We start from the raw sequence: 27,832 nt of genomic DNA on the forward strand, positions 1-27,832 counted from the left end.
ATTTTTATCATTTTAATATTTTTTAAACAGTAAAATAATCAAAATACTTCTAGAAACAAAAAAAATAAGTGGTAACATGTAGGAGTATTTAAATATTTTTTTTATATACATAATAGCATTACACATATACTCTTGAATATAAGATATTTAATTCATTGTTGTCAGTGGTATTTTGATCTTTTAACCTTATTATTTTTGTTAATTTTAAGGTTAGTTGAGGGTAGTTACGTAATTTGCCATTAAACTAATAATTTCTTGTTTAAAAAGCTACTGACATATGCATGCACCGCCGTGTTAGAACCACTGCACACTTTGGATAACATGTAGTGGTTTCCAGCTGTCAAAAAAGATCATCCGCCATCTCAAATTATTCTTTGTCATCTTTTTTTCATTGTATCCAGTGTATATGCTCAAAATCTGATTGGTGTATCATCAACGACCCTATCCTTTTTTCCTTCCTTCATTTCTCCCTCCTACACCGTACATACACTTGGTTATTACAAATTTAGACTTTTGAGTTTTGATTACTGTTTTTTAGTTTTTTTATTTGTTAATTTTTTGTTTGTTTTCAATTTAATAATTGATTTTTAATTTATATATATAACATATTTCAATTGATATTGAATGAATTTGTACAATATAAAGAAGTGAAAATTGGTCGAGTTCTCAAATAAATTGAAACTGACAATGTGAAGGTAGGGATTGAATGATAATAAAAGAAAAAAATCGTGGTGATATTTTTATTGTACATTAATAATTGGATTAGATTTTAACACTACGTTGGTACAAACATTTTACTTGAAACCAAACCTTCCATTTGAGCACGTTTTAAGTGGTATGGGCTCAAAGTAACCTTACTGTTTAGGCCTAGCCCAAGCAATAAGGGCTCAAAGTAACCCTATAAGTTGGGCCTGGCCTAAATATTAGTTTACTATAATATCTAATATTTAATTACTATATAAGTTTTTCATCAGAAGTGGATATATCATATACAGCTGGCAATTCTTCAAATTATGAAGATTTATTAAATTAACAATAAAAAAATACACTGACCTGGGTGGGCTGGAGCGAGAAAGAAACAACAAAACAAAGATATTCATATTCATAGAGAAAACTTGGAGAAGGTGGAGGGAAAAAACTGGTTGTCTTTTCCGCACTAATTAAGCTCACTTTTAATAATTAATTCACTTACGTGGCACTTTATTAACACGCGCATAGCATGGTGTTTTGATAAAAAAAAAAATTTAAAAAAATTTGACCAAAATCGATTAGCTACTGGTTTAATTCTGCCTCTATTTGTTTTTATATTTTAAAAATATTTTTAAAAAATTTAATTTTTTTTTTACTTTAAAATATTATTTTTAAATATTTTTAAATCATTTTGAGATGCTGATGTCAAAAATAATTTTTAAAAAATAAAAAAGATATTATTTTAAAACATTTTCGAATGGAAAATACTTTAAAAAATAACCGTAATCACAATTCTAAATATACACTCTTCTGAATTGATTTGTTTTTAAACCCAACCGGGTTATGAATAAAACAACAGTATCCTAGCAACGGGTGCACGACCGGTGCAAAAACTAGAGGCTGCTTCAAACCAACACAAAGACTAAAAACTAAAAATTGAATAACGATTCAGACTCACGAAACCTCATATTACATGCCATTAATTCATACAAAATTCAAATCTTCAATGTGTTGCCAATGTCAACAGCAAATCGGTGTCTAACATCTCCTTTCGGTAATCGTTCCATGGCAGTGTTCACATAATCCATTGATATAACTTCAATGTCTGCCGTTGTGTTGTTAGTTAATGCATGGGAGTACAAAGCATGGCAGGGATGGACATTAAGCTAGCAGGACCATGTGTTAGTCAATGCTGGGGATTATAACGGGTATTCGAGGATCAAATTTTATATATATATATATTATATACTATTTTTTATTCACCAGATAAAAGCTTTAAATATTTATAAATTATGCATTAGTTTTCAGGTTTTTTAGTATCTAATATGAATTAGTATCTATTATTTATTGTAATTTATTAATCATTAAAAAATAAAAATAATTAATATATATATTTGAAGTAGGTATATGCTGCTAAATGATAAAATAATAAATATTATTTATATGTGTGTTATTTTATTAAAAAACTCTAAATACTCTACAAATATATTTATATAATATAAATATATATTTCGGGTTAGGTTTGAGCGGGTTTCGGGTCGGGCTTGACAATATCTAAGACTAAATCCTAATAAAATTTAATTTTGAATGATGAAATAAAAAAAAATACAATTTTTTTATAAAAAAACTCAAGTAGACCGGGTTAACCTGTTAACCCCGCAACATGAATTATAAAATTAAGATAACCTTATAGAAAATAAACCGCAACTAATCATAAAACTCAATTTTTCATAAGCTAAATGTTAAATAATAAAATTTAAAAGATAAAAATATAAATTAAAAAAACATAAAAAAATATTATTTTAATAAATAGTATTATGTGAGGACATCCATGGTAAAATCACTAACACTTTTAATTTTTTTTAATTAATAATAACAACAATAATGGTCATAAATAGATTTAGAATTGAGTTCGGTCCACAATTAAATAAGAGAAAAAGAGGAATGATCCTGCAATAAAAGAAACAGGCATGCCAAAGAAAGAAATGCATCGATCTAGAAATAAAAAGGACGGACGGACCATTATTGAAGAGCCTCGAGTTCTTGAATAAAGAGAGTCTTGAAAGCATCCATTTCACCCGTGGGGAAGGCTAAGCCTAGCTCAATTCCACCCTTTTCGTCCCTGCTCTCAAGGAGTGAAATGGCTCTTATTTTATCGATCGAAATATCCTCTATCTTCTTAGGCCTCCCCCACCCAAAATCCGTCTCATAGAGATTCAACTTCGGAGACCCGGAAACAATAACATGGATCACCGACCCAAACATTACCTCCCATTCTGAAATCCATTTTTCCGCCCCACCAAAAATTTCTTTATCCAACCTTCTAATTGTATTTCCAATCACATTTGCAGCCACAATTATCCCATCTTCTCCCATTAGTTCATTCCTGGTTGCCGTGGACCGACCAAACCCAACACAGTTACCAAAATATGTGGTGGGTACCGGAAAGTCTATCCGGGTCATACCACCAGCAATAAAGCCAAGATAAATCGGATCCTCCCCCCTTGAATAGCAGTGGTTTTCACTTCCACCCCTCTGAATTTTAGCTCTCACTAAACAAACCCAAAGAAAAGCACATGTTAACACATATGGAGATAAATGTACAGGTTGTGGTTGATTCTTGCTCTTGCATTGAACAACTATCCAATTCTTGATCCTCTCCATATCTGCCAATCTCACCACGAACGTGGCTCGGACCATACTTGGCAAATCTACTTGGGCTTCAGGTCCTAGAACCATTTCTTGTGAAGATTTTCTCTTCCACAATTCCTTCAAGAAAATCTCCTCGAGCCCATGTTCATCTTTTATCACTGACCGATTGTAAGATGGTAATGAAGCGATGGAGAGAGAACAGTCATGTGCGCTTAAAAAGGCCCATGCCTTGATAAAATTGTTGAATGTCCTTCCATCGGCAACCACATGATGATAAGCAAGACCAATGCAAATCCCACAATTTGCGAAAACAGTAACCTGGACGGCAAACAGTGGAACCACTTCTTCTCGTGTGCCAGTTGCTACAGTACTGGTAGTAGCCAGTTTAGGCACAAGAGGGTAAAACCCATTGACATCTCTTGCATAATTACTAGTAAAGTAACTGAAATCACCACTAGACTCAGCAACTGTCAATGTGACATAATCTCCATCATTGTAGACAATGTTAGGCTTAGTGGATCCTGCTGGGGAAAAAACGAGGTTTCCAGCAAAAGGAAAGAAATGTTGGAGAGCAAGGGATAGAGAGTGCTTGAGGCTGGGGATAGTGGTGGATAGGAAGTGAGAGGTGGAGTGTGGATATTCATAGAAAGTGAGAGGTTGGCTTGGAGAGAAAAATAGCCATGGTATGTCCAAGAAAGTTAGTGGAAGAATAGTTGGTGGAGCTGAATTGGGTGGTGGAGAGACTATGCAGTGCTCTACAACCTTAACTGTGGAGGATTTAGCCATGAGAGGGAGAATACGGGTTAGCTATAGAGTATAGACTACGAGAAAAATTAAGGAAATTTGATGTAAGGTAGGCTAGCTCCTACAACTCAAAGCTAGAGTATTTATACATGGATAAATTAGCCAATTACCTGACGGAGATTTATTATAGGCAGTGATGACGTTAATATTTAACACTTCGGCTACACAGCAACCCAAAAATCCGGCCATGCCCACACTGTAATTTAACATTCAGATTTCATCACAACATTAATCATTGGTATCTCGAACTTTTCACTTTAAATTTTGAGGCATAGGCGGCTTGGCATCACGGTACAATTCTTGAAAATTATATTTTATGTTTAGCTTTAAATATTTTTTTAATATTTTTTATTGTTTTAATATATTAATAAAAACATATTATTTTAATACATTATAAATAAATAACACCATCGAGTCAAACTTTTTAGTAGTTTTTAATAGTGTATAAGTGGTCAACTCTCAAGATACGATAATTAATTAATTAAAAGCAATCACTCATTTTTAAAACAGAGTAACAGACACGAATTGATTTTTTTTAATGAATTTTCAATGCATTAAAGAGGTGATCAACGAGACGAGAGTACTACACGTAATTTCTCCACAAACGAGGTCAATCTGGCCCTATTTATCTGGAGTTACCCTCTCTGATCGATGGAATTCCCCTTTCTGCAAAAGAGAAGAAGAAGAAGAAGAAGAAGAAACCCACTTATTGGAGCCTATCTAAAATAAGATTTGAGGATGGATTAAGCCGGCGTTGATTTACGAAAATTAGTAGGACAGACCTTTTAGTTTTAAAACAAAAAATGAAAAAATACCCCAGCAAAGCAGATAAATGCCTTGCGTGATTAATTTTAAAAAAATAATTTTTAAAAAAATAATTTTCAATTAAATTGAAGATTTAAATTAAATATTATAGACATAATCACTGACGAATTGAAAAGTCGTCGGTGATATTTGGCGGTTTCTGAAAATTTTCAATTAAATTAAAAATTTTAATTAAATGTTATAGATAAAATCACCAAAGGAATAATTAAAAATATTCATATTTAATCATCCACTGGTAAAATACCCAAATAAAAAGACTAAAATCCCTAATTTTACAACAAACGACCCCTTCTTCTTCTTATTTTTCTTATGTAAAAAACATCAACATCCATTTTTTTTATTTCCTTCTCTTCTCTCCTCAACTCCTTCTCTTCTTCTCTTTTCTTCTTTTCTCTTCTTAGTTTTTTTTAATTAACTTACTTTATGAATTTTCTTTCTCTCTTAACAGCTTCACTTGCAACTATATTAAGATAAGATTTTTCTTTTTTCTTCTTTTTTTGTGTTTTTTTTTTGCATTATATTTTTCATATGAAGTTATTTTTAGTTGATTTATTTATTTGTTGTTGTAGTTTTTTTTTTGCGTTAGTTATTTGTTGCAAATCTGTTTGAGTTTATTTTCTTCTTTTTTTTTCAAGCAACTCTGTTCTGAGTATTATGGAGTGTTGATTTATATTAATTTAATTATTTTCTAGTTTTGTTAAATAGATTTTTTTAAAAAATATTTTTAAATAATCATCGATAGAATTGCATACAATATTTTTGTTGGTTATATGACAAGCTTCTCGAGAGAAATACCAACAAAATAAAGCGAGTAATTTTTTTAGCGTGCTTTTCCCGTTAGTAAATCTATTGGCAATAATATTTTTTTTTATTGCTAACAACCTTATCAACAGACCAAAAAACATCGATGAAAATTTTACCGATAGAGCATTTCCATCCGTAATCCAATCATTAAATTAATCGCTGATGGAATAATAGTAACACCAACAGAAAATTTCATATACAAAAATAAGAATTCTGTAGTACAATGAGTTGTGAGCTGCTCTCCATATGAAATTAATTATGGATCTTTGTAGGAACTCTGTGATGATCCTCCATGCCTAAAACCCTCTCTTCTGGTATACTCAACAGCCAATAACAAGCTTTTACAGTGCCTTCATTCTAATGCAGCACCTGTTCCAGTTTATTTACATTCCCATCCTCCATAATTAAGGTCCTGACCCAGACAATATTACAGTTTGGTGGAAATAAAATAACCTATGTTGTAACCCATTTTTGGGTCCCCACAAATAAAAAAAATATATAATAATAATAATAATAATAATAATAAAAAAAAAAGAATTTGAACAGTGTCGTTTTGACACTGTTCCTCTACCCGCCGCGCTCCATGCCGTTGGAGCCGAACCTCGACAGTAGCACCCAATGGCCGACCAACGGCCGCATGCCCTGCTCCCCATGCGCAATGATGCCTTCCCCGCTCCCCCTTCGCCTATAAATACTGCTCTTAGCAGCTGTATTAAGGGAGGATTTTTTTGGATGGGAGATGGCTCTTTTGAAACTGAAAAGGGGGAAGGGAGAAAAAGGGGGAAGTTTGAAACAGGGGAGGGAATTTAAGAGAAGAGGAATAGGGAGTGTAGAAGGGGAAGAGGCTTGATAATGAAGAGAAGAGAAAGCAAAATGAAATACCAAGGGGAGTGAACAGTCGAGTCTCGCCACTGCTTGGAGCTGCCATCCGTGAGCCACTACACCGCCACCGGCCTCCACCGCCAGCGAAGCAGTCAGAACAACAAGGCACCGCCTACCTTCCTCTTAGAACCACCACTTGGAAGAAGAAGCAGAGAAGCAAGGTGACAGAAACAGTGAAGCAAAGCAAACAGAAGCCAACCGGGAAGAAAAACAGAGACTGGGGTCTCTGCACGGAGAAGAAGAAGAATCATGAGAAGAAGAAGAATCGTGCCTTACCCTCGGGAACCAACACCATCCCAGCCATCCTCCCTAGTAACACGCCAACTGCACCAGCGTTGCCAAACGCCACCACCATCCTGCCTCAGCTCATCATCTTCCTCCCACCCGGCGCTGCACCACTTGAAGAAAAGGCAGCACTTGCTCCTCTGCACGGGGAAGGAGTAAACAGCTGCTGCCATTGGACTTTCCAGTCACTGTCATCTTTCTCCCACACGCCGCCGCCACCAACACCTCCACAAAGCTGCTGCAGAGAAGGAAGAACAAGGTTGACAGAGGGAACAAAGGAAACAGGGGAGAACAGAGCTGAAGAAAAAACAGCAGAGAGGAGGAAGAGCAGCCGCGGCAACGCCACCGCCAAACCGGCCACCAGCACCACCGTCAGCCCATCTATCCAAGCTCATCATCTCAGGTAACCCTTCCCGTTATCACCATTTTGGGGTCATCTTCTTGCATGCAGAACGTGCACTGTGCACGTTCTGCAAGCAAGAAAATAATTAGCCGGTTACTGTGCATGCACAGTAACCAGCTAATTAATTAACGGGTTACTGTGCTCATGTACAGTAACCCGGTTACTATGCGTGTACAGTTATTGTTTGTGTGTACAGTACCCCCTAGTTACTGTTTGTCTCGGGCTGGGCTGGGTCCAGCCCTGTAGAAAGTAAGCCCAATTTATTTTGGGCTGATTTCGGCCCAGTTTCCTTTTGGGCCAGGTCCGGTCCAGTCAAAAATTTCATGAAATGCTAAAAAAAAAACCTTTTAAAAATATGTGATTTTCTGTAATTTTATTACTGTATTTTGATCAATATCGGTTTGTATTTTTATACTGTAAAGATACAAATCCGATATTAAAATATCCGGTTTTCGTCAAGACATAAAAAATAAAATAAAAAAAAATATTTTGTTTTCATGCATACGGCCTAGTCTCTCCAATATATATATATAAATATTATAACATCATATTTTCACACAACAAAGGAAATTTCAAAAACAATATATATATTAGCATGCATTTTGGCTTTAATAACCAGTTTATTCAAGCCATGAGAACTAGACCAATATTTCAAAAATTCTAAAAAAATCTTTTGGTCTTCTTTTAGTATTTGAGATTATGAATTTATACGTAGAACGTATTCCTGATATTAAAAATATGTTTTTTTACATAGACGTTAGAACGGTTAGGCTTTACCCGATAAGATAAGGACCTCCTTATTGAGGAGGACTTTTCTTGAACTATCAAGGGACCAACAACTAGAAATACAATAATACCTTAACTTTTTTATCAGACAATCAAACAATGCAGCTTACCTTAGGTAGGGTGTATTTGGGGTGCTAATACCTTCCCTTTACGCAACCAGTCCCCGTGCCCGATCTCTGAGACCAGTTAGGGTTCCTAGTGACCAAAATACTAGGTGGCGACTCCCACACCATTTTTCATAGCCATGAACCATAGCCTACATTACGTGCTTTTAAAAGCCCTTTTTAATCAAGTAAGCAATCTGAACCGATAAATGGCGATCTCAAAAATTGAAGAGTTGTTCCATAAGGGTCGTGACTTCATGGATTAAGCTACTGGTTATTATGCATGCTAATAAAATTGATGCTAAAAAAGAAAACAATCTTTCTTGATGAATCCTCAAGTTTTGACTTGAGCCTTTTGTTTCTTGAAATTCACAGAAGGTCACCTCATTGCAGACCGTGAAAAGATATACCCAAGATCAAAGATTAAAACTGACATAAAGAACCATGGAAAAAGTCATTTTAAACTTACAATGGGTCATTTCTGTTTTCAAAATACAAGACAATCAAAGGACTATATTGAATAGTGTGTGTTGGGTCTTTGACCAAAAAGCTTGATTTTCAAAAGATCTTTTCCAAAACAGACATCTCTTTGATTTTATTTCAACAATTAGACTTGAATAGACATGACCTTTGAAATATGAGATTTGATTCCAGAACAAGAAAGATTGTCGAACAAAGAAGAACATCGATTGAATTTGCAAAATATTTGACATGAAATGACATCAACTCTTCTCAATACTCCTTGAAAAATTGAGACACCTGGAGGCAATACAGTGGATCATGGGTAGGAAAACAAACAATATTCAGATCAACTGGGGGCAATGAAAGATGATCAAATGATGAATCAATGCACTGAGGACAACGGTGTTTAAAGAAATGCTAATCAGCAGAACAAGCATTCAGATCATTATTGGGGGCAATGTTGTTCAAAAACATTCCATGATCTAGTGAACTCTAGCAGCAATTGAAAACAACACTGCAATTAAGGGACAACCTCGTATCTTCATCTTGGGGTTACCCTTTGAAACATGGCTATGACAAATGTTATCGCATCGTTGCATTGGAATGAATGTCAGAAAGATGCACACCACCAAGATTGACTGTGGGACCATCTATTCTGAAGCTCAAATGCGCACTTCACCGTATGAATATGGGTGATAACATGAACATCATTGATGATGTCGAGACATTTCTTTCCACTATCTGATTTGACGAGCTGAGAGGAATCCATGAGAAAGAACATTGAGCATACAATGATGAGTCTTTCACTGCAAGCTATGAGAGGCATGTCTGGACGACTGGATGATTTCCATGAAGACTGGTGACAACATATACTTGAAGAGTATTGTTTCAACTTTAGGCAAGTTCATGACTGGTTGACAATCTTGATGGGTGATGGCATGATGCACACAACCAATCAGAGGATAATTCTTAGAAGAATCCAGGAGAGAAAATCCTTCACGATGAATCAAGCAACACCACACTTGGGGGCAGAGTCAAGCTTGATAAACAGCAAGAGCAGTAACCGTCGAAGACAACCCAGGATGTGCACTGCACTTACAACTGAGGGGATGGTTAGCACATGAATGAGCCAATGCATCGAAAGAACCAATAAAGCTTTGGAATGCAAACAAAGGCACCCTATGACGATGGATCATCAAAGGGAGGGGCCTATATTTCACATCAGGTAAGGATGCATGCATGTCATCTAACCTCAAAGCATTGCACATACTTGTGATTTGTTACAGAAAGATCCTCAATGAAGTCCAGCAAGATTGTGGACAAAGAAAGAATCATTGAGTCGATAATAACAGAGAATCATGGTTGTGACCTTGAAACGGGAAGAGAATGAGATGAACCCTGCCAGTAGGAGAATCTCAAAGAAACGAGGAGATTAACCCCGTCATCAAAAGGAGTCTTCAAGTCAACCTGCAACCAGAAAGCGCCAAGTTTGTCAGCCTTATCCTGCCAGGACTGCTCCAACCAAGTCTTTTTGCCAGGTAAGTCACATTCTATCTTTGGGTAGGTCACCCATTACAATGAGACCACTTCATATTTTTTCTATCCTCCACCTGGGTAGGTCACCCATAATAATGAGACCACTTCATATTTTTCTCATCTTTCATCTGGGTAGGTCACCCATAACAATGAGACCAGTTCATATTTTTTCTATCTTCCATCTGGGTAGGTCACCCATAACAATGAGACCACTTCACATTTTTTCTATCTTCCACCTGGGTAGGTCACCCATTATAACGCGACCACTTCACATTTTTTCTATCTTCCACCTGGGTAGGTCACCCATTATAATGAGACCGCACTTCACATTCTTTCCATTTGGGTAGGTCACCCATCATAATGAGACCGTTTTCCACATCATTTTTCTTGGGTTCGTCACCCATACAATGAGACCATCATTTTTCTTGGGTTCGTCACCCATACAATGAGACCATCATTTTTCTTGGGTTCGTCACCCATTATAATGAGACCATTTGTTCCACATTCTTTGTTTTGGTTTAATGAGGTCGCCAGATGGGATCTCATGTAGCTTTGGTTAAAGGAAATCGCCAGATGGGATTTCAGGTTGACCGAGTTACGCATATTCTTTGTTTTGATTTAATGAGGTCGCCAGATGGGATCTCATGTAGCTTTGGTTAAAGGGAATCGCCAGATGGGATTTCAGGTTGACCGAGTTACACACCTTTTTTGGTTTTGGTTTAATGAGGTCGCCAGATGGGATCTCATGTAGCTTTGGTTAAAGGAAATCGCCAGATGGGATTTCAGGTTGACCGAGTTACACACTTATTCTTTGTTTTGATTTAATGAGGTCGCCAGATGGGATCTCATGTAGCTTTGGTTAAAGGGAATCGCCAGATGGGATTTCAGGTTGACCGAGCTACACACATTCTTTGGTTTTGAAAAAGGAGATCGCCAGATGGGATCTCAAGTTAACGAAAAAAAAAAGAAAGAAACATTTAGAGTTTTTCTTTACAAAGCTTACTATGCGAAACATTGAGGAGTTTTGCTTCGTAAGCATTGTAAAGAGGGGGCATCTGTTGCTACCCAATTTTTGACCCATGTTTTGATAAATTTTCAAAAAAATCCAAAAATAGCGAAAAACATTGAAAATCCAAAAAAATACATTTTTAATACATTTGCATCGTTTTTAGCATTTTTAGCATCGTCTCAAAAGAATTTAAATTTTCAAAGGTATTTGGAACGCGTTCAACTTTTGACGCGTAAATTTTATGATCACTGATTTTCCTTGTTGAGTTGACGTTGATATTGCTCGCTTTCAAAAATACAAAAAAAATAAGAAAAATCAAAATTTACAAAAAAGAGAAAAAGAGAAGGAAAGGAAAGGTTGAGGGACTAGTTTGAAAACCTAGCAAAACTTTTCCTATAAATACCATGCTACACTGAATTTTCAAAGGGGGGGTAATTTTGACAACATCAGAAAAAATACAAAAAAAACCTAAACCTAAACCCATTTTTTTTTCAAGGAGAGCCGCCGCCCCCCTCCTCTCCTTTGGTTTTGCAGATTTTTCCTCTTCAGCCGCCTGCACAAGCCTCCAATTTCGCAGCCGGTTCCACCATCATCTTCTTTTCTCAAACCGACACCATCTCCTTGCCCTCCCCGCTGCTCCCCCTCTCTTTGAAACCAAACCAGAGCAGCCATTCTGCTCCCACTCCATTTTCCTTCCAAAACCGCAGCCGAAACCGATCCCTTCTCAGCCATGACTGTTACCCCATTTCATTCTCATCTACAACCTTCAGCTGGAGAGCCCCTGATTTCCTTTTCCTTTTGACCCAAAAAAAACCATCTCCAGAAACCTCCCCTCTCACCAGCAAAGGGACACTACCCCTCGGCCAAAGAGAAAAGCCAACCTTTCATCTTCTCAAAGAAGAACCGACCCCCATTTTGGCTCCGGTCATCTTCCCATTGGTCGCTCTCAGCCAAACAGACCGGCCCCCTCTGCACACAGATCTTCCCCTTTCCTCAGTTCCTCCCCCAGCAGTAGCAGCATCTTCTTCACCTTCGTTTCCTTCAACAGCAACGGCCGCAGACCAGCCAAGACCAGTCATCTCTTCCACCCGTCATCAACGACCCAGCAGCAGCTCCTCTCTCACAGACCCGATCTGCCACCCGAAACAGAGGAGAAGAAGGCGATCTCCTAACCCGCAGACCGGTCTCCAGCAGCAAACTCCGCCAGCCTTGCAGCGACGTCTCTTTCCCATAACAGCGACGCCGCCTCCTCACCCACGACGCTGGGTCCTCCACGGCGGATCTGCCACCGAAAGAAGAAGAAGATGACCGATCTGCAGAGGAGGCAGAGAAACGGGACAGATTTTTAAAAAAAGGAAGAAACCGAAGAAGATTTGAAAAACAAAGGAAATGAAAACTAAAATCAACTGCCTGTGTTGCGTTTTGATTGTTTTGCAGGTAACGGTGTTGTCGCCGCCGGCGAGGAAAAGGAAGAGGGGAGGAAGCTGCTCCAGACGCCCCCGCTGCCTGGAATTTCTTGCGGCTGCGCGTGGGTCCACGCGCCGCCAGCGACGGTGGCGCGTGGAAGGACACGCCGCCACTGTTCTCGCGCCCAGAAATCCTGCTGAACACTGTTCCTCTACCCGAGGCCCCATGCCGTTGGAGCCGAACCTCGACAGTAGCACCCAATGGCCGACCAGCCGCCGCTTGCCCTGCTCCCATGCGCAACGGTAAGAAGCCCCACTCACTTGGCTCTATAAATAGCACCCAACACAGCAGTACATGATGGGGGAAAAGAAAAAAAAAAACAGAGGAGAGGAGGATTTTTTTGGATGGGAGAGGGCTCTTTTGAAACTGAAAAGGGGGAAGGGAGAAAAAGGGGGAAGTTTGAAACAGGGGAGGGAATTTAAGAGAAGAGGAATAGGGAGTGTAGAAGGGGAAGAGGCTTGATAATGAAGAGAAGAGAAAGCAAAATGAAATACCAAGGGGAGTGAACAGTCGAGTCTCGCCACTGCTTGGAGCTGCCATCCGTGAGCCACTACACCGCCACCGGCCTCCACCGCCAGCGAAGCAGTCAGAACAACAAGGCACCGCTTACCTTCCTCTTAGAACCACCACTTGGAAGAAGAAGCAGAGAAGCAAGGTGACAGAAACAGTGAAGCAAAGCAAACAGAAGCCAACCGGGAAGAAAAACAGAGACTGGGGTCTCTGCACGGAGAAGAAGAAGAATCGTGAGAAGAAGAAGAATCGTGCCTTACCCTCGGGAACCAACACCATCCCAGCCATCCTCCCTAGTAACACGCCAACTGCACCAGCGTTGCCAAACGCCACCACCATCCTGCCTCAGCTCATCATCTTCCTCCCACCCGGCGCTGCACCACTTGAAGAAAAGGCAGCACCTGCTCCTCTGCACGGGGAAGGAGTAAACAGCTGCTGTCATTGGACTTTCCAGTCACTATCATCTTTCTCCCACACGCCGCCGCCACCAACACCTCCACAAAGCTGCTGCAGAGAAGGAAGAACAAGGTTGACAGAGGGAACAAAGGAAACAGGGGAGAACAGAGCTGAAGAAAAAACAGCAGAGAGGAGGAAGAGCAGCCGCGGCAACGCCACCGCCAAACCCGCCAGCAGCACCGCCTTTAGAGCCACCACAGGTCAGCCCTCTGACCCTTATCTCTGTTTACTGTTCATCGTCTTGCATGCAGAACGTGCACTGTGCACGTTCTGCAAGCAAGGAAATAATTACCCGGTTACTGTGTGCACAGTAACCGGCTAATTAATTAACGGGTTACTGTTCACCTGCACTGTATGTACAGTGAACAGTAACCAGCCATGTGGTGTTGGGCTGGGCTGAGTCCAGCCCTGTAGAAACCAGGCCCCAATTTATTTTGGGCCGATTTCGGCCCAGTCTCCTTTCGGGCCGGGTCTGGCCCATTCGAACAAAAAATTCTTTAAAAATTATTTCAAAAAATATGTGATTTTGTTGTAATTTTATTACTGTATTTTGATCAATACCGGTTTGTATTTTTATACTGTAACGATACAAATCCGGTATTAAAATACCCGGTTTTCGTCAAGACATAAAAAATAAAATAAGTTAAAAATGTTTTGTTTTCGTGCATACGGCCTAGTCTCTCCAACGTATATATATAAAAATATTATAACATCATATTTTCACACAACAAAGGAAATTTCAAAAAAATAATATATGTATTAGCATGCATTTTGGCTTTAATAACCAGTTTATTCAAGCCATGAGAACTAGGCCAATATTTCAAAAATTCTAAAAAATCTTTTTGTCCTCTTTTAGTATATGGGATTACAAATTTATACGTAAAACGTATTCCTGATGTTAAAAATATGATTTTTACATAGACGTTAGAACGGTTAGGTTTTTACCCGATAAGATAAGAACCTCCTTATTGAGGAGGACTTTTCTTGAACCGTAGACGGACCAACAACTAGGAAACACAACGAGATCTTGAATTTTATCAGACAAATAAACAATGCAGCTTACCTTAGGTAGGGCGTATTTGGGGTGCTAATACCTTCCCTTTACGCAACCAGTCCCCGTGCCCGATCTCTGAGACCAGTTAGGGTTCCTAGTGACCAAAATACTAGGTGGCGACTCCCACACCATTTTTCACTACTAAGAGACAACGAATTCCTTGTCTCCCCACATTGACCAGATATATCCCCCCATTACATTACATTTTTATATTTTGTGGGTGGACGATCGCCGCGACGTCGGTCATCCTGCGACAACCTAAATGAACCTAATTAATTAAATTAAATTTCATGTGTTTATTTATTTAATTACATAATTTAAAAAATGAAAGAGTTACAAGGGTAAGAATAATGAATAGACTTGGAATGAACTATTAGTTAGTTTATTAAATTAAATTTGAATAATATAATAAAGAATTTTCTGAAATTAAATAATATGGTTAATAGTTTTGTAGACATCGTATGATATGATTAATAATTAATACCTAAATTATTAAAACTGCTAAATTCTCTCTTTGCCATATCATTTGGAGAAACATCCTCCTGTATTATATAAACTAACTACAGCACAAGACTCGCTCAAAACAATGAGCTTCGCCGCTAAGAAACAAAAAAACAAGCCTCTAATTTATAAGTTTGACCAAGATTAGTGGCACAAAAACAGCTGTTATCTTCCAACAACAGCTCCACCCAACCCCTATATATATCTCCACCATGCCACGAATATTATTAAGGCTGCAAGCTGTATCAAAGCAGGTTCGGCAAAGTTTTTTCTATCGTTATTGCGAGGTTATTTTGCCGGTTCACTGCCTGAAAAACAGCGATGGAAATGAAGAAGATTGCATGCGCTATCCTCTTCGCTGCTGCCTCCGTGAGTGCAGTGATGGCTGATGAGGTTGCTGCTCCTGCCCCATCACCAGCAAGTGGTGCATCAGCTAGCTTGCCAATTGTTGGTTCATTGGTTGGCGCCTCCCTTGCTTCATTCATTGCATTGTACTTGCAGTAAATTGTTCACACCTCAAACCAATTAAAGAAGGAGATGGGGAATCAAGGAGCTTCAAGAGAGAGAGAGGAGAGTAAAAGGATGTATCAAGATGTTCTAGCTTAATTTATTTTTTTAGAATTTCTTTTTCCATGCAAAGAATTGCGGAGAACTTCTCTTCTTTCTAATTCGTTTGATTCTCATGTTATCAATTTTATAGAATTCAATAAAATAACCAAGTTTTGGTGGAAGCTAGTTTGTTAATTTTTTAGTGTATTTAATCTTGGATTAATATAATACGCTTTTGTGCTCAATTTCTCTCTCTTTTGTTAGGCTATTTTATGTATTGGGTATTTGGGTTGATGACTATTGCTTTAATTTCCTTGATTATTGATTGTATAAAAAACAATAAAGAGCAAAAAAATGGAGCAAATTTTTTATTATTTGCGTTTTTGAGCTTTCTCCCACAACATCAGTTTATACTGTGTTTATTTTTACGGTTTAATCATGTTAAAAATAAATAATATATATATATATATATATATATAAATAAATTATTATTTTAAAATAAAAAATACTTTTAAAAACAATTTATTTGATACAGCTCACAGAGGATTGTGCTTTTCATATGTGCCGTCTTGTAATCAATGAAAACAAAGGAATCTGGGTCACACGCTTCATACAATTAAAAAGGTAACATTACATTACGTGGCATTATTCATACAAATGACAGTCTGCTGCCTCCTGGACTCATCTTGGTGCACACATGTGAACCATGCGTTGAGAGATGAAATGGGGTCACCAGGCATATCTCCCTGTAAATCGCAAGGTCTACTAATAACCCGCATTGAAGCAGCAAGGATACTATATATTTTTAGTTTTCTTCTGGGCAGCAAGTAGTTTTGGTAATGCCCTCTATGAAGTTTTCTTCTGTTGCTTCTCTTGTGCTTCTTGCAATGGTGTGCTAAAAAATCACTGTCCTCGCTTTCGATGATGCATGCTTTGGCTCCCTTGCCAGCAATGGCTACCGGATCAGCTGTTTCTTATTCGGCTTCGGTTGCTGCTATGGCATTCTCTCTTATGTAAACTTACGTATTTGGGGTCATCCTGCATTAGACTCTTCGTGGCTAGAATGTGTGTTTGTGTAGTGACTTTTATGTATTTTAGGAAAATGTTACGATACTCTTCGCTTGCATTAGGATGATCTTCTGATGCTATTCAAGAAATCGAAACTCGAAAGTGTTGTTCACAATCTTAAAAATCTAAGCAAAAATAAAGGGTTGAAATTACTCGAAGTGGAACACTGGAGGTGAGAGTATCAACTGGAAAACAAGAATCGGACCGAGTATCTTAAGAGCCCGACCGTTTCTTATGGCTTTTCTATAAACAAAGCTTTCAGTTTTCAATGTCTGGGCTCTAGCGTTTCCACGGCCCAAAGTTTTGAGTGCAGGTGTTGCTATATTTTATTGGATAATTTACTTCCAGTAGAACCTCATCAATTGAATAAGTTCTTGGGAAAGTGAATCTGAAGATTTGGGTTGGGCTGGATTGGTTGAAAAAGAAAGAATTAGGCATGGCCTCAAGCTCTGCAACAAGTTAAAATCCATTCGTTCCACTAACCACCATCGCTACCCGATGTATTTCTGCACTGCAAATCAATAGCCACCGCAAGATTTCTGGTCTTAGACTTTAGAACACCCCACACCAGTATGGCTTCCGTTGTGATCTCACGTAGACTCTCTCATAAGTTACTAAAACCCTCTCCTTCCTCGTCTATTTCCTCCCTTTTCATCTCCCATGGACCCCAAAACCACCCTTCCCTTGATTCTAATTCCAGTCTTTCTCAACAACCAACCTTAAACACTAATCTCAATATCTCTAATTCCTTTTCAAGCTTTCCTGCTCGTTACTCCACTCTGGAACACCAATCACTAATAGATCCAGAACCCCCAAATCTTACTCTCTATTTTATTAGATCGTACTCTTGTTCTAGTACTAAAACCAGAGGTCATGGCTTTACTCGTTCTAGTTTTTTTTCCGCATCTGATATTGGAAAAGCCCAAAATCCAGCTAAAACCCCTGATTTCAATCAAAAAGGTTCTATTTTTACAAAATCCAAAGATTCTAGTTTGGATAGTGAGCTGAAAAATCCTAGATTTATTAGGTTGTTGAACCTTAAACCCAGATATTTTTCAAGTTCAAATTCACCATCAGAATCCGATAAGTCCCAAAACCAAAGCGAGCATCCAAGCCAAATCCCTGATCTCAAACACCAAGAAATTGAGGGACCAACTGTAGAAAGGGACCTCTCAGCTTTAGCCAATGAGACCAGAGAGGTTTTGGAAAGTATGATGAAGAATATTTATGGTCTGAGCAGAGCTGTTGCTGTGCTGGGTCTGGTTCAACTAGGACTTGGAGCCTTGATCTCTTATGTTACAAAAGCAACTCCCATGACTGAGGTGTCAATTCAAAGTTTTGTGGCTTTCGGATTCCCTTTTACCTTGGCATTTATGTTGAGGCAATCATTGAAGCCAATGTACTTCTTTAAGAAGATGGAGGAGCTAGGAAGGTTGCAGATTTTGACTTTAACACTTCAGGTTGCTAAAAACTTGAATATCTTCTTTGTGAGGGTTCGTGGGGTTTCCTTTTTGTGCATTGCGGGGATGTCAGTTGGGCTGTTGATCACTTTGTTGTCAAGATGATTTCTTCCATTTTGATTTTTCAAGTCTCAGTTATCATAATAATAAATGTTAATTCTCATGGTTAGATTTTCTTTAAGAGTTTTCACATTGTTGTGTTTGCTATACTTCCTAAGATGTCCCAAACAGAAGATTCATGTTATGGTGGTCGCGATTTTGGTTACGAATGTGCCTATTATTTCTGGCCAGGTCTATTTTGGGCTTTGCTGTTGAATACAACTCTTATGTCACAGATTCGCCATCATCGCCATTTCGAGCATGGAAGTAATAATTTGAATTTTGAATGGTATCGTCGTTCCTTGTATTTGTAGCCCTACCAATTACGGGATTTATGCTTTCTAGCTCCTTTGGGAATTCAGCCTTCGTGCAACTCACCTTCATGGGTATAACGGTTTTGAGTTTTTAATCCCTTAGACATATCCATTGGTTGGTCCAATAATATCAGCTTTGTCTGGAGTCCTGGTTCATTTGTTAGACAGGTGTTGTTCAAACATCCAAACAGGTTTAAATAGTTTCTTTCCCTATAAACCTGCTCTGGCGTTGGACAATGCAGAAAGATACAGGGACTAGAAGGGATCATGGGTTGGGTTAATGGTTTGAGAAAGTATAGCCCAGAAAAAATATAGCATGTTTGGTGAGCGATTGCTGATATTTGTCTAAACACCGGACCCCGATTTCTTGCATCCGCAATTACCTCCAGTGTGTGACGCAGGAATATTCTTTAAACTGTCAGTGATAACTGTACTTTAATGATATGCTATTTTCATTTAAATTTGCTAGAAACCAGTTCCATCCATGAATTGTTGATTCTAACAACATCGTATATTGATGGTAATTGTTAAGTTGTGCTTACGATCAAGGTTTAGGTGCAGAAATTGAATCTCAACGCTGTCCTGAAAATTTGAAATTGCAGAAAATTCAGCCAAACTTGAAGTTAAAAAGCACCGTGTACGTGCATTCTAAATTGTTCTATACGGTCACCCAAGAAGAAGAAACTTTCTTCGTAGAGTACATGTTTTGCTGATGAAAATAACACTTGAAGATAGGAGCAGAAACTGAAAAGGTGTCATCTAATGGGGAGTTCTCGTTTTTGAGTGAGTTTGCAACATTTTATGGAACCTAAGTCCCTTGACCTTGCAGATCTCTCCTAACATGATCTATTGGAATATGGATCATAGAGACATTTAACGGATCTATGATCATCAACGGGTGTGATCCTTCGGAGGGTACCAGAACAAAACACCAAAGCCAGTCTCCTTGATGCTACGAGTTTGTTCCCTGCTCAAAGAACACCACCAGAAGGAGACTGTTTTGCAGGATAAAACTCTCATAGCCAAACAGCCTTGTATGAAAACCCCGAGGAAGAAGTGTTGAAAGTAAAATACTGGTGCCACCAAACTATCTAAATCTGGCGGCATAGGCTTGGTTGCTGTATAATACAAAGCAGATCTCGATGCTACTGTACAAGTAGAAGCACGTGCGATGGGCTGTCAAAGATTTAACGCGAAGAGTGACTATAAGAGCTACGCAAGAGATCAGCAAGGCACCTATCTGGGTGTGCTACTGCTATTGTAGATGTAACCAGTAGATCTAGGAACTTTGGAAGTTTTGGAATGGATTTATACGAGGGGGTTTTCTAACTGAATGATTTCCCCACCTGCTTCACGTAATGGCTTCCTGGACCAAGTTTGATTTAATGGATAGCACGCAGTGAAAAAATATACAACCAAGGCAAAAACTAAAGACTGCATATCGCCTTCCTGTGTAAAAGTTGGGAACATGTTCACCAACCAACCTAGGAGATCTTCAAGTATCACATGAAAGCAAAGCAACGAAAACCCCTGATGTTTTTTTCTGTTTTTGGCCATACTAAAGAGAAGGTGAGCACATGCTCTAATAACAGCAACTTAGTCAATTCTTTTTCTTTTTTTATTTGTTTTCTTTTTCATTCTCTTATCTCTTTTTTCAATTAAAAAAAAAACTGAACAAAACAAAATCCCTCAAGACAAAGGTATCAACTGTATCCTTCCTATTCACAAAATTCAATCTAATGGTGTATATAACTCAGGGGTGGGACAGCTTTGCGAGAGTCCCAGGTATTTTTCCGATTCAGATCCAGCAAACTCCAGCCCCTCCAAAAAAGAACCCCAAAATATTTGCTAAAAGAAACCCTCCCTGTTCACTACACTTCAAATATTCGCTAATTTTAGCATATGTCCTCCATGTACAGAAAAATCTTAATCTGAGGATGAGGATCTGTGGATTCATCTCTTTCCTAGAACCAAAAAATCTGCCAGAGTTATGATTCAGGCATTTTTATGCAACCTGTTCCAATCAAAATCCGGATGTTCAGGGAAAAGAAAACATGAGCTGTCAAACTCCAGCAGTACCCGAATAACGATCTGGTTTTGGTTCTGTGCGGACATAGGTGAGACTGCGGACAGAAGGGGAGACAACACTGCTGCCAGAGACTGCAGCACTACTCCCAGCTGGAGTAGCTTGAGCATCTCGCTTCCACTGCAAACTTCTCGCACCAGGTTTCACATGGAGCCGAGGCCTAAATGCAGCAGGAGTGCCTCTTGGAAAAGCTGCTCTAGAAAACCTACCAGCAGTATACGTAGATCCACGGGCAATGCGGGGCCATGTTGTAATAAGATTAGCTTCTTGGTTGGAAGAGCTTCTCTTCATGACCTGCACGACAAAAATATAGTTAAGACGCCTACCAAATCTTGGAGAAGACTCCTAAGAAAGTAATAAAATGTGCATCGGTTCCAACAAATTGCTCATCAAATCTAAATCCCAGCTACCATCTTTTCAAGCTAAAATGAAAGCATGCTTTAAGTTCTGATTGCTCCATAGAAAATAAGATGCTTCCTTGTTATCAATGAGAATTGAAAACAGCAGTTTTAACGCTTCATCTACAAGCAGGCATGTGTGACTCTACCAGCTTGGACCACGTAACTTCTGTGAAACAACACCACATTGCACAATTATCATTTTACCAGAACAGACCTATTAAAATCATCTAAAGCTCTTAAGATATCAGAAGCACTCAAACTTGATCTTCTGTGAAACAACACCACATTGCACAATTATCATTTTACCAGAACAGACCTATTAAAATCATCTAAAGCTCTTAAGATATCAGAACCACTCAACTTGATCGCTCAATATATGCTTGTAAAAGAACTTAGGCCTTTTAAAAATATATATAACCGAACAAATCTCGACAACTTTCCATCATGGAGTCATTCGATGTACTTTTGCGATACTTTTCATTTATGAATGTATGCATGCACACAGGCACTTGCAAGCCCCCATGTGCACGAGAAGAGCACACATAGTGACTGCAAGAAAACTTGCAAAACAACCCACTAAGTCACAGCCGATGAGGAGCAAAAGCACATGAGCGTGGTTCATTTTTTCATTGTAAATATTGACATCATAACAAAAAAATCTTCCAGCTGATGCAGCCATTGATTTAACTTTTTCAAATTTTGGCAACTTCATCTATCTATCAAACCAATAAACAAAGTTCGAAAAAAAAGGAAAATGCACAGAACATACTCCTCAACTGACAGACATGCAAGCAACAAAAAAATAAAGACACCGGAACAGAAAAGACCACTGCTTGTAGCAAGATAAGATGGTCTCTATGTTCATCACCTTCAGAATACGTGACATAAATGAGGTGCCATCAAGAGACAATGCATTGTCCGCTGCCTCTTTGTGCATAAATTCCACATAAGCTGACCTGCATAGTCATGTTGACTTAGCCCCAACAAAAACAATTCAAAGAATTGCTAAGGAAACAGAGCTGACTAGTGTAAAACAACTCACCCTGTTGGTTGTCCTGTTGCTGCATCAGTTACTATAACCACTTTGAGTACTTCACCAAACTTGTTAAAATGCCGAGATAGACTGTCCTTAGTTGCAGCAAAATGAACCTGTGAATAGAGCGGTGAAAATATTACCAGGATACAGTGATGAATGATCCTTCAAAGCTACAGCTTGATGCGCATCAGCACTTACATTGCTAACGAAAATGGTTCGAGAATCAGCATCTTCTAAGGGGCAACCTGCAGTGTATGGACCTGAAGAATCATCCAAAACAACCTCATTTAAATATTACAGAAAAATGGCCATAAGAAACAAGCAGGACACATATCAGAATGGCGACCGTCTTGCCATAGATGAGTTTGAGATGATGTCAACCATGAAAAACACCCAAATGGGTAACTCCATAAGTTGCAACAAAACTAACATAAATTTCATTTCATATTAGAACAACAGATTCAATGGCACTTAGAAGATTCTATATAACTGACCGGATGCAGATGATGGAGGCTTCTGAGGTTCTTGCTGAATACCACCAGCAGGTTTTGCCTGTTCATCATCACGCCACATAAAAAGTGTCATCAGTCAATGCAAAGGAGGAATGGCAAGTGATTTCATAAGAGAAAAGGCAAGAAGAATAAAGAACCCTGGCAAACGAGACCATCTTACATTTCCATTACCAACTGAGACAGGCTTGCTAACCTCCTTCATTAGCTTAGCACCAAATCTCCCAGCATTTCCTTCATTATTCTGAACCGATTTCTGATTATCCATTGCAGCATCCCTGGGTTCTTGATAATGAGGTGGCCTCCATGTATTCACATTCACAGAAATGTTTACTATTTTAAGAGAAGTGTTTGCAGCTGACTGATCCTTAGCTAAATTGTATTTTGACATGAGTGCATCCTCACCCTTGCTTCCGTAAGATGTGCCAGTATGAGAAACATCCATAACCCTATGATCCACAACATTGGCATCATCATAACCTTCATTATCAGACATCAAATCAGAAGTCAATCCAGCTTCATGCTCCATCATATTCATAGCCCCTGCATGTCCACAGAACTTGCTTCTCTGAGGATAGTTTGAGTGGTTTTGCTCCTGAATTCCATTCAGTTCTTCATATTCGTCATCTTCAACAGCAGCATCTCTAAATTCAGTGACTTGTTCAGTGGTCAATGATGCATCCATATCACGACCAAGCCGGTCAAACACACTTCCTGAAGATTTAACTTTTACTACATCTTCAGCAGCTTCTTGCACAGCTTTTAATACAGTAGCCATGGGGTTTGGAACTCTTGCAATTGACTGGAGCCTCCTAGGACGATCAACCAATGATGTGTCTTCAGTAGATGTAGACACTACTGAGCGAAGACGCTTCAGCAAGGGTTCTTTTACCATGCCAGATGGTCTCAAAGTTCTGACAGCATCTCTCACTGCAAACTGAAGTAGTCGTCGAGGAGCACGACTGGTTGCTTGAGAAACTGTGTCCCTCTGCTAAAAAGCTTGTTAGTGGATGCAAAATTTGATGATCAAGGGACAAAGCACTTAGTTTCATTAAAAAAGAAGAAGAAGAAGAAGAAGAAGAGAGTTGAAATTATATTAAGATTCGCAGCATGATGGAATCTAGTATTCAAAATCAGATGAGTAGGTATGTCTATTGCTAACCCTACCACCAGCAATCACACATCATACATCCTCCAAATTTTAGTTAAGAAACATAGTTCCCCAGGTCTGAACCACAGGGAATTATTTAATCTATTGTGTGTAAATTCACTTTAACAATTGAAGTTTTTTTTTTCTTAATGTGGAAACCCTGTGCAGCATAATGTGCAATAGAGGCTGTTTTATAGGCTGAGTGATGGTAGAAAATTATGGCCTCAAGTTTGTAAGCAAAGCAGAAACATAAATCTCCTAATTTCCAACAAAACATGAATTTGTGTAGAGTTTTATTTTGGTAGCTTTAGATTATATCATAAATCTCCTAATTTCCATTCTTGATTTTAAGAACACCCGTTAATGCCCATTTAGATAAAATAAAAGTAATTAACTTTTAGGCCATACTACTCAGTCAAATATGAAAGAAAAACTAGAAATCCAAACCTTCACATGTTGTCGCTCATCATGCTGACTCCTTTTCTTCTGCTGTGGAGGTTGGGGAGATGTAGATCTTCTTGCATGACTGACTTCACAATGAGTTTTTTCCTCCTGATGAATATTAACAACCACGGAGCTTCGAAGAGGAGGCCGGTGGTTCACATCTCTCACTACACCTTTCCATTCTCTTTTATGCCGGCCTCTATATGAATTATCAGGCTTCACTTTTTGGGGTTCAGAATCCATATGATGAGATTCATTCCCCCCAGTCTGTTCTACCAGTGTGGGATTTGTTCTGGCCACTTCATCTGTGCCAGTCTCCTGAGGCTGTACATACAAATCCAGATTTGTAGCCAAGTGATCCCACAGCCTGTTAAAAAACAAGTGATCTCTTTATACAAATGGGAATGACTTAAAACAGAGTTAACAATAATATATTTTCTACAATATCAAAGGCATCAATAACTGGAATGAGAATCAAATTACCAGGATACAAAAGACTCACTGTCATCCCCCAAAAAAACATTCAATTCATTTCTTGCTTCTTCCTTATCCCTGCCATTTCTCAGCAAGACAATTACATATTCCTGCCAAAACATTTATATTTTAAGCATCGAGGAGAAAATTGTCAAACCCTCTGCTGAACCATGGAATTTCGTAATAATAGAAATGTATTATGAAAGTGCTTTTTAAGACAACTAATAACTAACAGGACTTAAAAATACTAAATGCGGTATCAATAACAAAAGAACATCACTCTGGAAACAAATATGTGATGTATAGAACTGACATTGGGAAGAACTTTTAGGATTAAACCTTTATAAACAACATAGGAAAAAAGATAAAGGTAGTTCCAAGCTACTCAAATTTATAGACAAAGTAGCACAGGTGCAGTCTTAAAATTAGTTTTATTTTCTGAAATTATTATTAAGAGTATTACCATGTGACTTTTAAAATATTTCCTTAGGTTAGGTTTTGTTGCATTGATAATAAGACTAGTGTATTCTTTTCCTGCAAAGATCTAGGGCTTTAACTGGTGTAAATAGGCTGCTAGGACTATTTTTATATTTATCAATCTGTTCAGATTTTAGAGGTTTCTTGGTGAACCCTAAACCTCATTATCTTGTTACAGCTTCAATTTTATTCATATCTTAACCATTGTTCAGCTGTAAATGCTGTTTTTTACTGCTTTTCTCTTCTCAACCTATGTCACAGAATCTCTCAAAGCATGCCCTGTAACATACATCAACATCTCAAAAATACACAAGTGCATTGGCTTCCCACTTCAAGCCAGAGTCCAGCTCAAACTGTACATGATCCTGACCTAATACCCAAAACTGTACCAAATTCAGAAAATTAGTCCCGTAGTCAAATCACCCAAAAAAATAAATGAAAGCAAAAGGATCCTTGTATTTTTTTTTATACATAGAAAAAAAGAACCAACTCAGAACTCCATGTCCAGTCTGAATTAAATTCCTACGTGTACCTGAGCACCAATGAGAGCAACATGACACAACAAAACCAATTTATCAACACTTCATTCAGCTAAATGCCGGCTCACTTGATAAAGTCCACTCAAATAACTGAACAGTCCCATGTGAATAAGGCCAAGCAGCTAAAAATAATCTCAAGTACAAATTCCAAATCCTGCAAGGTTTTGATACTCCTCACCTTTTTTTCATATTCATAAATAAAGTATTGCCTTTGCTAACTTCTCAATGTAGTACAGAATTCCAATAATCATGTAGCATGTTCAACCCTCATGAGACAATGCACTATCATGTGCACAGTCATTCATTTGAATCTTACCTTAGAGCAAAACCTTAAAAGTTCCCACAATCTACACATAACCAATTTCCTGGAGGTAACCCTGCTTTATTGCAAGATATTCAAATTCATTAACCTCAGCCCACATGAGGAAATAAAATATGTCATTGCAAATAAAATATATATGTAATCCACCCACAGAGTTCCTTGCAGCGATAAAATATCAACCATCAACGAGACATCCAGAATCATAATAGCCTCAGATAAAATTCCAAAATGCAAAATCCCTAAAAACACCCAGAGGGTTGGACAGCATTCAACAAACTATGCACGCCGAAAATGAGGTCAATTTACAAAAATGTTTGGCACATTTCCCTCAAACAATTTTGAACATTCTCTACTTCAAAAGCAAACATGTAGCAATTACAGTTTCACCATTTATCTTCTCACCTACGCGCTATCACCAATTATCTCACCGTGCATGTCCACATAACCAGTGACATTAACAAGTAACAGCTCTAACAGATTCTAAATTTATGTCATTTTCACCTCTCTTAATGTTAGCCCAGCAACAGCATTTTCCACTACATGAAAAATCACAGAATGAAATTCCACAAATACCTCTCCTGAACCAGTTCATAACAGCATAAACTCACTTCAACTTTGCTAAACTCAATCCCAAACTAGTCGGGATAAAATGAACCCCATCATTTCATTGAAGGAAACAAAAAATAACACGATATCTATCCAAAACTAGCCAGTCAAATTAAACCCTAAAGAATAGATTCACTGCAACGCGAAATTCAAAATTTCAAAGAGTACAAAAGCAACGAAATTTATTATTCATATACTCATATATAAATGCGTACCACAAGAACATCGTCAGTGTAATCGCCCATAAACTCCTTAAGCTTCTCGCTAACTCTATCTCTCAACAAAGCGGCTCCATCTCCACTGAAATTAACCCTAATTTTTTTATCCACGCTTCCCATCTCTCTCAAACAATCAGAAACCCTGATTAAATTTTCCGGCTATAAAATCGCCCGCAAAAAAACAATGATTGAAAGTCTACGATTCTGAAAACACACCCTAAGTTTGAGGGTTTAAGCGGCAATAAAAATTCTTCGACATTAATAGAGATGGTGTCATAAGTAAATGCGGATGGGTTAGGATTTTCTCGGGAAAGTGGGGGAGAATTATGGGGTTTCATGGAAATAAAAAAACCCCAGAGGATTTTAAATTTCCGGAGTTATGGCAGGGGTGTGGAATTTTTAAAAGAGATAAATTTTGACATTGCGAGACTGCGTTTATTGTATATATATTATGAACAAAATATTAACGGCATGGGTTTTTTAACGTTGCACTGGATACTGTTATAGCGAAATTATGTTTTTGCCTTTCAGTTAAAAAAGGAAAAGAAAAGGAAGTCTTGGTGTAGGGGCAGTTTAGTCTTTTCCACTTACCCATTAATATTGGATGGCATATTTATCTTTTAAAAAAAATAAACAGCAAAATTATTTATTCACTCTCATTATAAAAAAAATATATATAAATAAAGTTGTTGATTAATGATATATTTGACTTTTTGCTTATTAGATACAATAAAATATGTGTTTATCAAATCCAAGACACTTGAACCTGATATTTTATCACGTCCAAGATGATGTGGGTTTGATAAATATGACAAACCCAAGGTGCTTGGACTTAACAATTAGTCAAGTC

At 38.1% G+C, this 27,832-nt stretch overlaps 4 protein-coding genes across 5 annotated transcripts; 2 read left to right on the forward strand and 2 right to left on the reverse strand.

Moving 5' to 3' along the window:
- Positions 1–2,552: 2,552 nt before the first annotated feature.
- Positions 2,553–4,218, reverse strand: LOC7482276 (anthocyanin 5-aromatic acyltransferase). The gene has a single exon (XM_002313256.4). The coding sequence runs from the start codon at positions 4,126–4,128 to the stop codon at positions 2,713–2,715; it is 1,416 nt and encodes a 471-aa protein (XP_002313292.2). The 5' UTR covers positions 4,129–4,218; the 3' UTR covers positions 2,553–2,712.
- An 11,228-nt stretch (positions 4,219–15,446) lies between these two features.
- LOC7482275 (arabinogalactan protein 23) lies at positions 15,447–15,961 on the forward strand. The gene has a single exon (XM_002313993.4). The coding sequence runs from the start codon at positions 15,552–15,554 to the stop codon at positions 15,732–15,734; it is 183 nt and encodes a 60-aa protein (XP_002314029.1). The 5' UTR covers positions 15,447–15,551; the 3' UTR covers positions 15,735–15,961.
- A 1,279-nt stretch (positions 15,962–17,240) lies between these two features.
- LOC7475056 (uncharacterized) lies at positions 17,241–18,488 on the forward strand. Its single transcript, XM_002313992.4, has one exon. The coding sequence runs from the start codon at positions 17,420–17,422 to the stop codon at positions 18,410–18,412; it is 993 nt and encodes a 330-aa protein (XP_002314028.3). The 5' UTR covers positions 17,241–17,419; the 3' UTR covers positions 18,413–18,488.
- Positions 18,489–20,391: 1,903 nt separating this feature from the next.
- LOC7482274 (uncharacterized) lies at positions 20,392–27,427 on the reverse strand. 2 transcript variants are annotated; one of them, XM_024608503.2, is made up of 9 exons: positions 26,980–27,427; positions 24,830–24,930; positions 24,350–24,713; positions 22,916–23,743; positions 22,738–22,795; positions 22,442–22,503; positions 22,250–22,356; positions 22,076–22,163; positions 20,392–21,100 (listed from the first exon to the last, which is right to left on the reverse strand). In XM_024608503.2, the coding sequence occupies exons 1-9, from the start codon at positions 27,100–27,102 to the stop codon at positions 20,783–20,785; spliced, it is 2,049 nt and encodes a 682-aa protein (XP_024464271.2). In that variant the 5' UTR covers positions 27,103–27,427; the 3' UTR covers positions 20,392–20,782. The 2 variants fall into 2 exon arrangements, with proteins under 2 accessions (XP_024464271.2, XP_024464272.2); XM_024608504.2 differs by having other exon boundaries at positions 22,916–23,740; positions 26,980–27,426.
- Between the last annotated feature and the right edge of the window lie 405 nt (positions 27,428–27,832).

This window comes from Populus trichocarpa, chromosome 9, assembly GCF_000002775.5.
Source record: "Populus trichocarpa isolate Nisqually-1 chromosome 9, P.trichocarpa_v4.1, whole genome shotgun sequence".
Lineage (NCBI taxonomy): Eukaryota > Viridiplantae > Streptophyta > Magnoliopsida > Malpighiales > Salicaceae > Populus > Populus trichocarpa.